The sequence below is a fragment of the Curcuma longa genome, chromosome 3, assembly GCF_044706935.1.
Source record: "Curcuma longa cultivar G26 ecotype Majalengka, Jawa Barat chromosome 3, ITB_CL_G26_1.1, whole genome shotgun sequence".
Classification (NCBI taxonomy): domain Eukaryota; kingdom Viridiplantae; phylum Streptophyta; class Magnoliopsida; order Zingiberales; family Zingiberaceae; genus Curcuma; species Curcuma longa.
In genome coordinates, this window is record NC_133863.1 from 15,323,883 (window position 1) to 15,338,113 (window position 14,231).

General features: G+C 35.8%; 2 protein-coding genes across 3 annotated transcripts; both read left to right on the plus strand.

The window, feature by feature from the left end:
* Positions 1-701: 701 nt before the first annotated feature.
* On the plus strand, positions 702-5,989 carry LOC141824020 (mRNA-decapping enzyme-like protein). Of its 2 annotated transcripts, XM_074711242.1 has the most exons (8): positions 702-951; positions 1,061-1,101; positions 1,356-1,405; positions 2,178-2,322; positions 3,547-3,600; positions 4,606-4,714; positions 4,934-5,392; positions 5,725-5,989. In XM_074711242.1, exons 1-8 carry the CDS (start codon positions 793-795, stop codon positions 5,779-5,781), a joined length of 1,074 nt encoding a protein of 357 aa, XP_074567343.1. In that variant the 5' UTR covers positions 702-792; the 3' UTR covers positions 5,782-5,989. The 2 variants fall into 2 exon arrangements, with proteins under 2 accessions (XP_074567343.1, XP_074567342.1); XM_074711241.1 differs by lacking the exon at positions 5,725-5,989 and having other exon boundaries at positions 4,934-5,540.
* Positions 5,990-9,789: 3,800 nt separating this feature from the next.
* Positions 9,790-10,238, plus strand: LOC141822866 (uncharacterized). The gene is made up of 2 exons (XM_074710173.1): positions 9,790-9,810; positions 9,892-10,238. Exon 2 carries the CDS (start codon positions 9,909-9,911, stop codon positions 10,236-10,238), a length of 330 nt encoding a protein of 109 aa, XP_074566274.1. The 5' UTR covers positions 9,790-9,810; positions 9,892-9,908.
* Positions 10,239-14,231: the final 3,993 nt, after the last annotated feature.

Here is a 14,231-nt window from a genome sequence, read left to right on the forward strand (position 1 = left end):
TTATATATATTCATATTTTTATTTTTAATTTTAAAACTTAAAAATATAAAAGAAGATTAGTTAAAAAATATTATTTATTTATTTAATATATAACTATAAAAAAAGTAAATATGAAATAGAGATCACGAGTTTTATTGTTTAATTTTTTATTAATTATAAATTTTAAAAAATAAAAAAATTAAAAAAAATATGAAGAAATTTAGAAGATCATAAATAAAATGATATAAATTTTGCAATATCACTAATGATTTTTTTAATAAAATTTTTTGATGAAATAATTAAGCTTCTTTTCAGATAGAATTCAAATAGACGAGGATGATAGTGTAGAAATTATGAGGGCCCTTTAATAAAAATCGAAGTGCGATGTATCTTTTTTAAAACTCGTAGAATAGACTGAAATAAGAATATTAAAAAAAATTGATAAAAAAATCTTAATTAATTAATAATAAAATAATATAAAATAAGTCTATACAAGGATTTATATACTCGATCTGATCAATTTGGATAAAAGTTGTTATTATAAAATATACTTTAATAACAAAATAAAAGAAAATTGAAGTACATTTAATATTAATTAAACCTTAGAGGTATCTTATAATATCTAATAAATATCGGGGTCATCTTGAAAATTAACTTTTGTGGTCATTTTTACCCTTGTCCTGCAAATTCCTGCGCCCGAGATCGAACTCCGTCTTCGTCGTTCAGATTTCTTGTTCCGTCTTCTTGACCGACGTTTGCTCGAATTGCTTCTAGGGTTCTTCTGGATTTAGGGTTTGGTCGAGTGCTAGGAGGATGACGCAGAACGGGAAATTGATGCCAAATCTCGACCAAAACAGCACCAAGGTCCACAACCTTACCGTACTCCAGCGGGTCGACTCTTTCGTGGAGGACATCCTCATGACCGCTGCCCATGTCACCGTCTACGAGTTCAACATCGAGCTTAACCAGTGGGTACGACTGCGCTGGAAAATTTCATTCTTTTTTGTTCGATTATTTTGGATGGCCTTTTGTTGGTTTAATTTTATTTGATCTAGGTTTCTTTTGCTTTGTTTTCCTTCAGAACCGTAAAGACGTCGAAGGATCCCTATTCGTTGTCAAGAGGTAACTCGGAATCTCGCTTCCCGTGTATTCCATTTAACATTTTCCTTGTTCGCGTTACTGTCTCTTCTAGAGAATTTGCGTGGATCAATAGGATCTAAGTTGTCCCCTTCAACTGCTGAACTTTGAGTAGAACCTTAATTTTTAGACTTAATGATTGCTGTAACCGATATTTCGTTGACTTATAAATTTTGTTGATTCTGCTATTGACAATCATTAAGTACAACCCAAATGATTGTGTATATGCATATGTGCAGGAATGCACAACCCAGGTTTCAGTTCATCGTGATGAACAGACGTAATACAGGTGAAAAATCAGTCCATGCTATTAATGTAACATTCATGAAGTTAATTAATGAAGTTTTAGTATTGTCTGCCATTTTTTATTATCGATTATTTAGTGTTTCAAACGGCTATAGTCATGTAAACTATTAGTAGTTAAAAGTTACTTCCCTTAGACATAATTGGAAACTTTAGTTGGAGGATTTCATGGGCATTTTACTTGGGTCAATATTTTTCTAGGTTGTGTATGGTAGTCCAGTGATTCTACTATAGTTGTCCTATATGAAAAGGCATGCTAGGCAAACTGACCAAGGTTTGAAAGGTATTATTTATGATAGAGTGGCTTAGAGAAGAGAGATTTGCCTACCGTAAAGACGTCGAATCTTTGAAAACTCATCCTTGGAAGAGGCCGGGAAGGAGGAGGATACAATAATATAGGGATGGGAAGATTGGGTGTATTTGTCTAATTGTCTTGCAATAGAAGATGCTCCTGTAGCAATTAACAAATTCCACATGCATCTTTTTTCAGCTTTATGCTCCTTATGTCGGTGCAATTGTGCCCTAGTGAGTTTGACCAAGTGGCGTTGGGGAAAATTAAGTTAGGTTAATGTGGGGAAAATTGATCCAATACTTGGCAATTGGAGATATAGAATCCATTCATGTTACATGTTATTTAATATATATGTTATTTGGATGTTGTCAATTTATCCTTCCATGATAATGCCAATATTTATCATGTGATATATGAACTTCAGTCAGCAGGCTCAATTTCTTATGTTGCTTCTTTTGATTAGCAGATAATCTAGTTGAGAATCTTTTGGGAGATTTTGAGTACGAAGTTCAGGTTCCATATCTTTTATACCGAAATGCAGCTCAAGAAGTCAATGGCATATGGTTTTATAATTCCCCTGATTGTGAAGCAGTGGCAAATCTTTTTGGCAGGTATTAGTTTGGATTTTGTTTTTCAAGGTGCTGCTAAAGTGATTTCTGATGTGACATTTTGCTTTTGATAATTTCTGCAAGAATATTTTTGCTTATTCCATTATTTCTTTATTGACTTAAAACAGGTCATTGCAAAATAATAATAAAATAAAATTTTGAGACATGGTCTCTTCTATAGACTTTTTTGATATGTCAGTCTCATTGAGGCTCTGGCAAATTAAACCAAGTGTGCTCAAAATTGTAAAAGTAAAATAAATAAAACAAAATTGAATATCAGATGCCTGAACTAATTTAGTTTATTTTAATCATTTTGATTTAATTTGATTTTTTTATTTGAATCATTCTTTTCCCCCAAGAAGGATTCAACCTTGTCAATTTAGTGGATGTTCGATTTGGCCTTTTGACAACAAAAAAATTAAGAAAGGATCAATCAAGGAAATCCTTAGAGAAGTCATTTTGGCACTTGCTGTTGAATTGCAGAGATTTTTTTCAGATGCCTATTCTTTAAGTTGGTTTTGCGTCATCTGTGTTCTCTGTAATTTTGAGTCCCTTTCTAATGGCGAAAATAAGGCTGTAACTTAACATGAGGTGGAAACATTATTTGCACATCAACTATGCCTTGGATGTGTGATAGTTTCGAGGATTGCATTGCTCATTGTAAATGAATTAAATTTTTGTAAACAAGCTTCATATTTAGCTCGATAAGAGCTCATTTATATACATTGAATATGAAAGAATAAAAATAAACAAGCTTGAACATATTTAGACACTCGACAAAAGTAATCGTCTAATGTATCTTAATTATATTTCTACCCTTCTATTTCTATGATGCATTTCAAATTATTCCTACTCTGTTGGCTATTGGCAGATGCCAATATGTGTTGTTCCATTTTTTGTTTCCATCACTTCCTATTTATTATTTCATACATAAACACTGTATTATTTCATACATAACAGAGAGATGCAAATGATCATTTTTTATTATGTATAAACAATTGCCATTCCTAGTCCATTATTTATCATTTTTTGCTTTTGTACATAATTAATTACTATTGCATATGCTATTCTTTCTCAATGTCCTTATGTATGTATGTTTTGTAATGTGTATTTATACACCTTGAGAGTCTCTTCACTAAAGTGAGAAGCATATTATACATTAGATGTATGCTGCACTTTAAATTGCATTTATTATGATACATGATGCTGATACATTTCTGAATTCAGGATACTAAATGCTTATTCTAAAGTACCTTCAAAGCCTAATGTAACTTCCAAAAGGTATTTCTCATAACCTTTTGGTAATGTAGTGTGTTTTTTGTAATTGTGTCTTCTTTTTATTGGAGCAATACTATTATTCTTCAGCAATGCATCCATCCCATGTTGACAGTCGACAGGCTCTTTCCTGTTTGGGACAATCTTAGCAATTGACCATGAATCGACTTGATACTTTTTCATGGCGTAGATTGTTGACAATTATGATGCTTAGTTGCAGTGATCCAGTAGTGTAAATCAACCTATGTTTCATGAGTAGGTTTTTAGATTTCCTAACTGGCGTACCCTACTGTCAAATTTATTAAAAGGCTCACTTGCTTTCATTGGTTTCCAAAATAATTGTTCTTACAACTTGCTTTATCAGAGTCATTCCAGCCCAAACCACCAACTGATTGTTCAGTCGACTAGGACTAGTGATGTCATTTGACTGGAAGGTCGACTGGTCACACTTTTACCAAGAGGGTATGGCGGGCATAGAGGTCTCAGATTCATTTTAAATTGGCATTTTTGCACTCCTAGAGGGATCGAATTCATGCCAACTATGACCAGTCGAGTGGAATCACACTGACCCAACTGGAGTGACTTCCTATTGACTGATCACTCAGTCGATTGACATCACTTTCGGTTGATTGACATCATTTTCAGTTGATTTACACCATTTTCAGTCGATTGACATCACTTTTGGTTGACTGACATCACTTTCACAATTTGGGTGGTAATGGATTCGATGAAGCGGGTTGGATGAAGGACATTTCAGGGAACTCACTCAAGCAGCTGTGCCCTTTTGGTAATTACTGAAGTGCAGTGCGCCATTTGAATATTCAGCAACTTTGGGTGCCCCTGTTGTAAAATGATGCAAATCTTTTTCTTAATTTCATGTCTCTTCTCCTTTTCACATGCTTGCATCATGGTGATAATCTTCTCTTCTTTCCAATTGATTGCATATATGGTAATTGACGAGATTATCGTCTTGGCAGGCAGTTTCCATGAACATTTTTCTTCTTGTAACAGTGACTTTGAGGAGCTTGAAGCTGTACCTACATCAGTCATGGAAGGTCCTCTTGAGCCAACATCAGTTGCTATGTCAACTCCTGATGATGCATTTGTGAACTTCTTCAGTGTATGTTTCCACTAAATAGTTCCTTCCATCATATTTCCTATTGATTAAAACTTTTTTTTTAATTTCTACTTCTTATGCTATTAACACTTATTCCTACTTGGGCTATTAACATTTAGTTACTTCTCTAAATTTAACGATTTATGTTCATCAAGCTGCAGAAAATTTTGTTGAATAACCAACCATTCTTGACATAGGACTTATTTATTTATTAATTTTCAGAATGCCGTGAACATTGGAATTGCAACAAATGCAGCAATCCGTGGCCAGCCAACTCTTGCTTCTGCACCGGTTCCTGTAACTACTCAGGCATCAAGCTTCAATCCACCAGTTTTGCCAACTGTTCAGTCAATTTCCATTCCTTCAACCTCATCCACTCCTCTAATGTCAACTTTGGATAATCTTGAATCTGGAAATGGAAGTAGCAGCCATGCGACAAATCTGGTTAAACCTTCATACTTGTCGCCTCCTGCTGCACTGCTAATGCCTCTAGTGCCATCTTCTGTTCCAGCTGCTGCTCCTCCCCTCCATCCTCCAGTAACAATGCAGCAACCATATGGAACTCCACTTCTTCAACCCTTTCCCCCACCTTCTCCATCTGCATCTCTTGCTGCTACTCAAAATTTCAAACCAGTTATCACAAGAGACAAAGTCCGTGATGCACTATTGAAGATTGTTCAGGTAAATCTCTTCCATTATATTTGTCAGTATTTACTTGCATTTTATTCTTTGGTCCCTCTTGCTTGAGAAAATGTTTTCCCCTTTTGGATAGCGGATGTCATTTGCCCTATTCTAGCTATATTTTTTTTGTCTATCGGAACCTTTTCAACTTGCCCAATATTTGGAAATGCAGAAATAAAACATTTCTCCATAAGCCAAAATCTTTCTTTTGTGTTTAGCAAAATCTTCCAGTTTTTAGTCACACAACAAAAAGTTTCATCTGATTTCATTTCTATTGATTATAATCTACCTATCTCGAGTAAATAGTAATTAAAATCTTTTCTTTTCGCCAGAATGATGATTTCGTTAACATTGTATATCGGGAGATCCTAAATGCACATTATTCGTGACAAATAAGGCTGGAAAATCATATTGAGCTCGGTCCATATAGTTGCTAATTGTACAGTTTATCTCGTCGACCTACTGTAAAATAAAAGTGTCAATCAAAGAGAAGTAGCTTTTGTCTATATCATCAGTTGGGTTGTATATGAATGGGAATTTCGTTTATATATTGATTGATATTCAGGAGGAATTAATTAACGTGTTCTTTGGTTGAAATTATTAGCATATGGTCGGGGTTGATTTTGTTAATTTTCAGTCATAGGCTTGCTGATCATACAAACAACTATTTCAATAATCTATCGTGTTTCTCTCACTGTGGATTACATTTCCATTGATTAACTTTTTTTTACGAACTGTCCTCAAGATTCGCCTTCACTTCCAATTAAAACCGATGGTTAATGCTCACCAGTGCCACACTCTCTTCTCCCTTTCAGCAGACACAAGCATGAATGCACTTAAACCAAGCTGCTGCTTCTGCAGCCTCACCCTCACCCTCAATTCAGCTGTGAACCTTTACCCTCAATTCATGTCAATTCCACGAACTCATCCCTAACACTCAGCTTTCATCAGCAGGTACCTCAGCTCTTCATTAAGACATGCACCATCCCAAGTCAAAGAGACTGACTGCATCATCATGTCCTCCGTTGCCATTCCTCCTAGCTCGCCGGAGAATTGGGCAGCAGGCAAGTGGCAGTGACTGCCATTACTCGGGCTCAATAGTGAGCCGGCGATGGTAGTTGATTCTCTCCAAAGTGGGGAAGAAAGAAAAGAGAGGAGCATTTAAGCATGAGTGATCACAGCTCACAACCTCAAATCATGCAGCTATTATTTAATGGCAACGTTAAATACTTGTGGCGTCAAGCGTATTCCAAGTTGGTTCATATCCCCTTAAATGGCTTATCAATGCACACTCCTTCAGATAAACAAATTGAGGGACCGAGTGTCATTTGTTTGGTTTTCAACCTTCACGAGAGCTCAACTTCTTCATTCATGGTGACTGAAACGTTACCCATCGAAGAGAACTGCATGCGACTGCTACTTGTGAAAGCTGGGGAACAAATAATGAAAGCCCATAAGCCTTCCAGCCAGCTTTGAATCAATCAATGCTTTCATAATTTCTGATGTCCACTTGCATGAACGACACACCAAACTGCTTATAAATACTCACTTAACTCACTAATACAGTAATGAGATGTGATCGAGTCAGAATCATTGTTATCCATCCACCTTCAATGCTGTATATATATTAATCTTTTCCAGCTGTTTCTTAGCAGCACGAGTTTAATAGTTTAAGCAACTTGGATTTCTGTATTTCTCTGATCGCATAGTTTGAATCTATTCATATGTTCAAACTTCAACAGACTAATTCTAAAAATGCCATTCAGACTTTGTTTAGCAACATTACAGGAGCATCCTACCTATACACATATGCACATATATATAGTAACTGCTTATCAAGACGCCGATGAGATAAGACATTAAATGACATTACTGTCGAGCTTGACCACCAAGATGTCCATTCCGATCAGGCCTGAAGTCATTGACCTGGCAATAGTCAAATTAAAGTCAACGGCTAAAGCTTATCCTATTCCTACCTAAAGCCTATAAATAGCCATGCACGATCACATGCACAAGGAAATTAAATCTTGTCATGCGCGTTCATAGTCGAGTGTGCACACTAAATCTAACATAGGAAAACAAAGGCTATGGCAAAATAAAACTTACCACTCGATAAAGTTTGTTTGTATTAGTACATTAGAGAATTTAGTTGTAAACATGTCAACGGTCACTATTTTCTTTTAATTTATCTCTCTAACTTTAAAAAATCTCTCTTTCCTTTTCCAAATGTTAAGAAAAATTAAACTCTTACCTTGCCTAATCATTAATTCACCTACTGTTCTTCATATATATATAGTTTAGTTATTTTAGAATTGGGTGTATTACATAAATGTCATTAATAGAGATTGGATGTATGAACCAGACTGGCTGTAACTTTCATTAATTGGAAATAAATACCATTTATTCAAAAGCAGCAGCCATTTAATAGGTGAGTTACTAATATACATACGTAAACAGTGCCCATTTATTCCCATTTACTCCCTCAACTACGAAATATTCCATTTACTTGATTTCCCTACGAACTGCACAGGCCATGCATACAATTAAACCTCCCCTCCCCTCCCCTCCCCTCCCTCCCTTCAAAGAAAAGCTGAAGCATGCATCAGATTCGAATTCTGAAAGAAAACATGCATGTCATTGAAACAAAACAAAAGGCACTACTGCAAACTTTAAATGCCCATTTATTATTCAAACTTAAATTGGTTTTACCCGAATCCTTGATCATGTGGCGGGAACCTACAGCTCATGTATGTCATGTGTGATCAAGAATCATATTGAGTTGTCAGTTAAAATCAAAACGGGTTAGATGTGACTCGAATAGAATCTAACACGGTCTAAAAGAGATTTGGATCTAGTCGAACTTGCTCGGCACATCTCGGCCTCGACCTTCAAGCATGACATCTAGGTCGTGACATCTTGACCTCTGCATCTCGACACGACTTGATCAAGACATCTCAACTTCGACGAGTCATCCATAACATCTCAGCCTACATCTCAAGCTCGGCAACTCAGCCATGACATCTCAACCTCGGCTGCTCAGGCAAGACATCTTGCCCTCGCACAAGCAAGGCATGACATCTCAACCTCGGCAGTTCAACCTTGGCATCTCGGCATGACTCTACCAAAACATTTTGCCCTTTGTGAGCCCGCCATGACATCTCAACCTTGACATCTCAACATGACTTGACCATGACATCTCGACCTCGACAATTCAACCATGACATCTCTGTCTCAGCCTTAGTCACCAACATCCTTTCTATCTTGATCTTAATCGCCAATATTGTCCATCTTGAAGGTCACTCTATATTGACCTCATTTCATCATCCACAGATCAAGTCCACACCTTACGTCGACCTCCTAACAATGATTATGAATATTCTAGAACACGTGATACTGGATGAGTGGAGAAGTTGTTATATAGTTATCAGATCTGGTCTCCTAAATATCTTTCTTCAAACACGTGACGCTTAACGGATATAAAGACAGCTAACGACTGTCGAATCTGGTCCCTTTGTTGAATTTGGTCCCTTCGTTGGCTCTAATGTGGAGATGCTCTTCTGACAACTATATAAACCCTAGATAAGATATATTCAGAAGAGGCTCTCTCTCTCTTTTATTTCTTTTTCCTACTCTAGTTTTAAATCTCAAATAAATTTTAATTTGAACGTTGGAGTAACCCGTGGGACCTTCCCTATTATCATTCTAACTCTATGTGGAAATATCTTTCAGGCCTCTTTATCCTCCTCGTTAATGATATACAGAGAACACTCGTGCGTAAGATAATTCATTAACTGGTAGCTTAACTGTCCACGGTATTTACTTGAAATAATAACAATAAATATATCAAAAATTACTGTAAACTATATATTTTTTCTATAGAAATTTTCACTTTGCCACTTAATTATAGTTTTAAGGTATTTACCACCTTATCAGTTGTGGGAATTTTTTTGTATACTGTGCTATGTAAAGTAGTGACAGTTTCTCTGATGTTAGAAAATTTCCATTTCACCCCTTAAAGTATATCCGCCTTTAAAAAATGCCCCGATCTTCAGTGTTTTCTCGATCATTTTACCCTCCATTCCCCCATCTCCTCTGTTTACTGCTCATATCGCCTCCACCTCCTCTCGCTTCTCCCTTCTCCCTTCTCCCTCCATCAAGAGCAGATGAACATAGTCATTATTAAGTTCATGAAAAAAAAAAAGCAATAACTAAACAAGAGAGAGTGAGTGAGAAGGAAGGCAATTAACAGCGGCAATAAAGAAGTATCTGCTGTTGTATTAATGGAAACCCATCTCCCCTTCCATTAATTCCCTTCTTCTTTATATAATGAAGCAGCAAGCCACTTCTTGTGTTGTCTTGTGTTGTGTTGTGCTGTGCTGTGCTGTGTTGAGGTGAAGAAGCAAGTGTGTTAGTTCAAGGTTTAATTATCTATTGCTCTTTATTTCCTTAATCCTTGGCTTAACTATATTGTTAATCGAGTGTGTTTGGTGGTGGTTTAGGCCTTAATCAGCGAACGATGAGCAGGAACAACCGCGGCAAGAACCCGAGGTTGGAGGTGAAGGTGAACGTGGCAGGGAGGCAGAGCAGAGCCCGAGGTGGGCCGTCGACGCGGACGGAGGACGACGAGGAGGCGTCGGTGTCGCCGCCGAGCTCGTGCGTGTCGTCGGAGGAAGGCGACAGCAAGTCGCCCGAGGGGGCAGCGTCCTCGCCGCCGATGATGCTCGCCGGCTGCCCGCACTGCCTCATGTACGTCATGCTCTCCGAGAAGGACCCCAAGTGCCCCAAGTGCAAGAGCACAGTGCTGGTCGACTTCCACCGCGCCGGCAAGTCGTCGCGGCGGAGCTAGTGCATGCGCCGGCGGCCGGCGAGCGAGCGGGAATTCCATGGAAGGCTCCGATCTGTATGAAAGATGAATCATGATATATGATATAAACATTTCAGAACAAACACGAACTCCAAGATCAAGATTCATCCTTCATAGAAATCTTTATAGCAGAGCCTTCTATGGAATTCTCCTTCTTATTATACTAGTTTTTAATGCTATATTTAATCTTCTTTGGAGAAATTAATCACTATGTAATCTAGTTTAATTAAGTTCCTCTGTTAGGATCTTCATCTTTGTAATTTGCATCTCCTTGCAGAGTAATTTCTCTCTGTTTCCGAATCAAATTGAGCATGGTTAACTACTCCAGTTAATTATTTTCCTTCTGCTAATAAAATTTGAACAAAAATAGGTTGGAGGCTATTATCAGGCAGTTATACTGATTTAAGTGTTAAATTAAATTGGAAATACCAAATAGAATGGTCAATTTGAAAATTAATTAAAGAGTTAATTAACTTTTAAATTTATAGCCGGCCTGAATGGGCCGGTCTGTGTCATGCTCGGCCCATTACCCGTACCGAGCGCATGACAACTAACGACAAAGCTTTCCAGAAGGTTCGACTACGCTTCTCGATCTCTCTCACGACTCGCTGGTCCGAGCTTCGATCGGTCGCAGTTGAATCCTCGGAGGATGTTCTTCTCCTTCGACGGAGCCGTCGAACAACAGGCGTGGCGCGGGCCCGGGAAGGCTCCCGCCTTCTACTGCCGCGACTGCTCCTTCCTCTCGCCCCACTCTCTCCCCCTCGACAATGACGACCGCGGCGCCGGTGGACGCGGGCTCTTCGAGTCTATCCGGTGCGGATCCTGCAGCCGCAACGTAGACCCGAGTTTCCGGTTCTGCCCCTTATGCGGCTACCAATTGTGAAGTCAGCGAAAGATTTGATTTGGGGATGATGCATTGTTGGCTGCAACTCCAGGTTTACGCTTCTTTACCTTCTCTTGTTCAACTTTTTTTTTTCGTTTGCTCCTGTCTGTAAACTGAAGTCAATAAATCGGATTAAATCGACGATTAAATGGCAATAACAATTATTGTTATTATTAGTATTAGTATTAGTATTAGTATTAGTTGTTATTTTGGTGGTGGTAATTATGATGATATCATTGTTGGAAGATTTTATTTTTTTATAAATCTTATCTTATTTCACATTATGTGTTGGAAAAATTTCTTTTGGCTATAAATTTTACTTTATTAGGTAACACATATTTGTTAAGATTTTAATTATACATAATCTTTTCTTTTTATTAAGTGGTCATATATTGTAAGATTTAAAAATGCATAATTAATTAAAATCTTACCTTAATACTCATATCAATGAGTGCATGATATTTATTTGTCATAATCTTAAGGATTGACTTGATGATGATAATGAGTCCCCTATATATAGTGGCCTTTAGGATCCCTAAACGTATATAACTTTAAGACCATCTTAATTGAGGTTTGGAGTGTTTGGAAGACTCTAAAGCATTAAGAAATTACAAAGTGGTGTTTAAGGCGTTCTTCAAATATCAATGGCTGGAAGTAATAATCTATCCTTTTTGGGCATTCAATCATGTTTATTTTGTACAAAACCTAATGTAAAAGACTAACGGTTGATATCATAGCTTCTTTTACCTTTGCTTTGATATAATTTTGAATCAAGTAAATTTTTGAAAATAATTGTCGGATTCAGATTTCGTATGGCAACTGATTTGGTTCTAAGTTAGGGTTTTCTGTCCAATTTTGGTTGATCTTTTGAAAATTAGAAAATTACATAGATATGATTTTCAAAATTTGCATTATAGCCCTGGGTCAAAATAATCCATTATGGGCCCTGAGGATTTTTTCAATTTAAAGAGATGCTTGAAAATTTTTAAAATTTCTAAATTTGGTACTTAAAAATTTTCTTTGAAATTTCAAATTTGGTATTTGGAAAATTTTAAAATTTCTAAATTTAGTACTTGGATTTTTTTTGAAACTTCCAAATTTGGTATTTAAAAAAATTCTAAATTTGATATTAATTTTTTTTTTGAAATTTCTAAATTTGTTATTTGGAAATATTGCTCTTCCAGAATTATGAATTTTTCCTTGATATACATATGATTTGATTTTATGCTCATAAATTAAACATGCAAATTAAGTTGAAAATTTTTGGCTTATGTAGATTCATTATTTGAATGATTATAGTCTTGTTAATGCTCTTGCCTTGGCTAAGGTACTAGTGTGTTGGGTAACGTTGCTCTATCTAAGGAGGTTGGCTTTTAAAGATGTCAAGCCCTAATAATCTTTCCTAGGAGCACTCTTGAAAAGTATTGACGGTATCACTAAATAATTACTATATAAAGTTAAAAAAAAAAAATTTGTCCAGTGAATCGTATAATTTTAAATAATTGAGGTTTAGCCACGACACCCTTAATTATGCAAAATTATACATTAAGTGTATTAGGATCACATAATGGACATAAATTGTAATTAATTATATAAACATAATAAATTTTACCCCATAGGGATCTTTGTTATATTTATATGATTGATTAGAATAAAATATCAAATCATTTTTTCTTAATTTATCCACAAGAGTTAAGGAAAATATAATTTGATAGTTTTATTATAAAGTTATAGTAAATTCTAATTGAATTAAAACTTTAGCCTACAGACAAATTTTATGTTACATTGGTGAAGATGACATTTTCCTCAAAAAAAAAATTAAAAGCATGCATTTAATTTATGTAACACAATCTTTGAATTTCTGTAATATGCATTGTGATATCCAAACTCAAGGGTGATAACTATAAAATCTAAAAGGAAAGAATTATCCTTCATTTAGGGTGTTTGGACATTGACTATGCCATAAGGAAAGACGAATCACCTGCTATTGATGATGTCAACATTCTTGATGAGATTAACCCTTATGAAAAATGAGAGCGATCTAATCGTCTGTGCGTAATGTTTATAAAGACCAAAATCTCTATTAATATTCGTGGTTCGATTGAGAAGCATGAAAAAGTAAAGTACTTAAGGCAATTGATGAACAATTTGCAACTTCGGACAAGGCTGTTGCTAACACCCTAATAATGAAATTCTCATCATTAAGGCTCACCAACGTGAAATGTGTGCGAGAGCACATCATGAAGATAAGAGATATAGCGGCTCGATTGAAGACACTCGAGGTGGAAATATCTAAAACTTTCCTTGTGTACTACATCTTATGCACTCTTCCTCATCAATATGGTCCTTTCAAAATTTCCTACAATACACATAAGGATAAGTCATCAATTAATGAATTAATGAATATGTGAGTACAAGAGGAAGGTTGTTGATGGAAATGAGTGATAATGTTCTTATGACTATCGAGGGAAGCCACAAAAACAAACCAAAGTCAAGAAAAAAGAGAAAGGAAAAATTCCACCCAACCTAACATCAAAAAGGAATCCAAGTGTTTCTTTTGTAAAAAGAAGAGACACATGAAGATAGATTGCAACAAATTTAAGAATTAGCTTAAAAAGGAAGGTATTCCTATCTCATTTGTCTGTTATAAATCTAATATGGTTAGTACGATTTATAATACTTGGTGGATTAATTCTAGTTCTACAATCCATGGCACAAATAACTTGCAGGATATGCAAAGCCTAAGGAAGCCAGTGGGAAGTGAGCTGAGCATCTATTCTAGAAACAAGATGTGCTCACATGTGGAAACAATTGGAACATGCATTTTAATTTTAGATAGTGGTTTTATTTTAAAGTTGGAAAAAATATTTTATGTTCCTAATTTTGTAAGAAATTTAATTTATATTTCAAGGCTTGTACCATTTGGATACTCTTTTGGATTTTTAAGTAATTCTATGAGTTTATCTTATAAATTCAATCTTGTTGGAAATGGTGCAGTGATTGATGGTCTTTATTCAATATCTTTGCAAAATAATAACAATACCATTATGTGTGTTTGAGCGGGTATTAAAAGATGTGTTATAAATGTGGAT